This window comes from Pelmatolapia mariae, linkage group LG4 (genome assembly GCF_036321145.2).
Source record: "Pelmatolapia mariae isolate MD_Pm_ZW linkage group LG4, Pm_UMD_F_2, whole genome shotgun sequence".
Lineage (NCBI taxonomy): Eukaryota > Metazoa > Chordata > Actinopteri > Cichliformes > Cichlidae > Pelmatolapia > Pelmatolapia mariae.
In genome coordinates, this window is record NC_086230.1 from 12,357,093 (window position 1) to 12,359,711 (window position 2,619).

General features: G+C 39.9%; 1 protein-coding gene across 1 annotated transcript; it reads left to right on the forward strand.

The window, feature by feature from the left end:
* The first annotated feature begins 252 nt into the window (after positions 1–252).
* On the forward strand, positions 253–1,178 carry si:ch211-157c3.4 (Lipopolysaccharide-induced tumor necrosis factor-alpha factor homolog-like). The gene is made up of 4 exons (XM_063470566.1): positions 253–298; positions 399–497; positions 592–793; positions 1,061–1,178. Exons 1-4 carry the CDS (start codon positions 253–255, stop codon positions 1,176–1,178), a joined length of 465 nt encoding a protein of 154 aa, XP_063326636.1.
* Positions 1,179–2,619: the final 1,441 nt, after the last annotated feature.

Below are 2,619 nucleotides of genomic sequence, written 5' to 3' on the forward strand. Positions count from 1 at the left end.
CACATGAAAGGTCCCTACAATGAAGGGCTAGATATGTGTCAGACAGGAATGAGAGACATTTTCATGGTGACCGAACCGGCAATGTTTTAGTTCAATCGCCAAGGCTTTGGTTCCCTCTGGTGGCACAAAGCAGCATTGCATTTGTCTTGCACATTGGAAAGAAAAAGGGAAAGCAGTATCACAGGAGAGATCTCAGGTATTTTGCCCTGACCGCACCCTTCATTACAGTCCTTTTTGTTTCTATGCAGCAAAATGAGTGCAGACGGAAAAAAGGAACCCCCTCCCTACATCATACCAGGTAAGCCCACAGCTCACACATGCTCAGTCAATATTCACGATCATCATCGTCGTCTCCTCACCAGCTTGATTCTTTCCCTTTTCCTCTTCATATGGTCCAGTAGAAAGTCAAGGTGATGGCGTGAGAGTTTACCACCCCCACACTCCTTTCACCCCACCCCCCATGCAGACACAGCAATCGTCTGCCTCTGTCACGCCAGGTATTCTTCTCACACCTGATTCTCACACTTTTTAGAAGATTTAAGGTAAACATATTGTTGTTCATTTTTTTGCATGTTTTCTGTCCTCTCTCAGTGTACACCAGCGGAGGGGGAGGCGCGGGTCAAGGTTTGGACTCTGGAGAAGGCAGAAAAAAGTTTGTAAGCTACGACATGGGACTGGGGACTGAGCCCGGCATGACGACCTGCGCTTCCTGCCAGCAACAGGTTATGACCAATGTCACCTACAAGGCAGGAACGTACGCCTGGCTCATGTGCTTACTCTTCATTTGCTGTGGGTGAGTGGTTTTAATCAGTTAGCTTCTTTTTAGCGCCCCAACACAGATGCACAGAGGCTTTTGAACACAGATCTTCTTTGTTCAACTCTGTTACTTGATTTTTATCGATTTTATCTTTTGTAAATACACTGCATACAGCACACTTCAAAGGATGAAGTGGAAATTTTCTTTCTTTTCATGTCTGTATATGAATGTAAAAATGTAATAAAGAATGATCTCATCTGGTGTATGATAGCACGACTCTAACCTTCTGTGTGTGTGTTGCAGGTTAGTCCTTTGCTGCTGCCTGATTCCGTTCTTCATGAAGAGATTCAAGGATGCTTACCACACCTGCCCACGCTGCAACAGAGTGCTGCATGTTGAGAAGAGGAAATGCTGTAAATGATGAGCACCAGGGCTGATATGGCCCCGTAGAAATAAGAAATAGCCTCCTGTTATCTTTCCTGTGTCTTATGTTCACCCGGTAAGAAACTGGCATTTTCTCAAACTGGCAGAGAAAGGTGACAGGGGTAAATGCAGCTTGTTTCTATGGATGACAAAGCCAAACATGAATGACTTCTATCAGATTATTAGGAAACAGACTGGGAGTGATTGTGTTGTCCGAGCTTCTGTTTGTTTTTGTTTTTTTGCTCTGGCAAGGTACAGCACACCCCATGCACTTTGAAACTGTTATCATTATACTCAGAAATTTTTGGATGCGTAATGTTAAAATGAAGGTTTGTACATAGAATATATTGCATGTTTTATGCATAACGGGATTGCACAATTTCTGAATAAATCACAGCGGCAGTAAATTACACATTGAACGATTAAAGGGTGCAGAAATAAATATATTTGCTCATCTCCAGTTTCATGAGTCATTGCTCAGTAAACTGATACACAAAGCATACTGGGTTAATGTCATATTTGCATATATGTCACTCAGGCAAGGCAAAAACAAGCTTACATGCTGTACAGTGGAGCGCTGTAAATATAGTTAAGCCTTTTGTTCAGACTATTTGAATGTATTCATTCATTATATTGCAAATTACAATGCAAAAGTAAACCCCCCCACCCCTGGATGATGAGCATGCTCTATTGCTCTATTATTTACTACTATTAGCTCTATGATAACATTATTTCTCTAATAAAAACAGACATTACAGAACTCTGCTGTGTTTGTGTTGGTTCTTCTTCTCTCTAGAAATGTCACATCTACATTGATGGAGTAATCAAAAAAAGTAATGCATTTACTCATTACCCATCTTGAACATAATGCAGTATGATACTGCCAGAGAAAGTCATTTGTTACTCTGCTTGTTTTATTACTTTTGCATTACTTTGTAACATGCCCTGAATTGCACTGTCACGCAGTTACCAGTTAACAATAAAAACATTAGTCCCACACACTTACATGAATCCCTTTCCTAATTAGGACAGATATATCTTTTTAGTGTTGACACAGAGCAGCTGAAAACCAGACCAAAGACACTTCAAAGTAATCGAAACAGTCATTCTACTGTGTAAACGCAGTAGAAACGGCTTCGTTACCTGTTAAAACTAGGATGTGGTTGCTGGGGTGGAGCGGAACTGTAGTCACCAATAAGTAAGTACAGATAAAATAAAGAAATTAACTGTTTTGCAATTTATAACTGCGTGATTTTACCTACTCTTGTGTTCTATGTTATAGTCAATCCTTTTAAAAAATTCTATTATGATTTATTTTCTACTGTGGTATCGCAAGAAATTAGTTGGTTATATAACTATATGAGTATGCATAATAGTTATTATTCATAGATACCTACATCCTAAGTTCCTGTTATTCATCTGAAAGAAACAGATAGAAT

Bases quoted from the DNA above. Each gene is read 5' to 3' on its own strand.
- si:ch211-157c3.4 (XM_063470566.1), top strand. From the start codon at position 253: ATGAGTGCAGACGGAAAAAAGGAACCCCCTCCCTACATCATACCAG. The intron at 498-591 runs GTATTCTTCTCA...GTCCTCTCTCAG, and splicing joins GTCTGCCTCTGTCACGCCAG to TGTACACCAGCGGAGGGGGA. The intron at 794-1,060 runs GTGAGTGGTTTT...TGTGTGTTGCAG, and splicing joins TTACTCTTCATTTGCTGTGG to GTTAGTCCTTTGCTGCTGCC.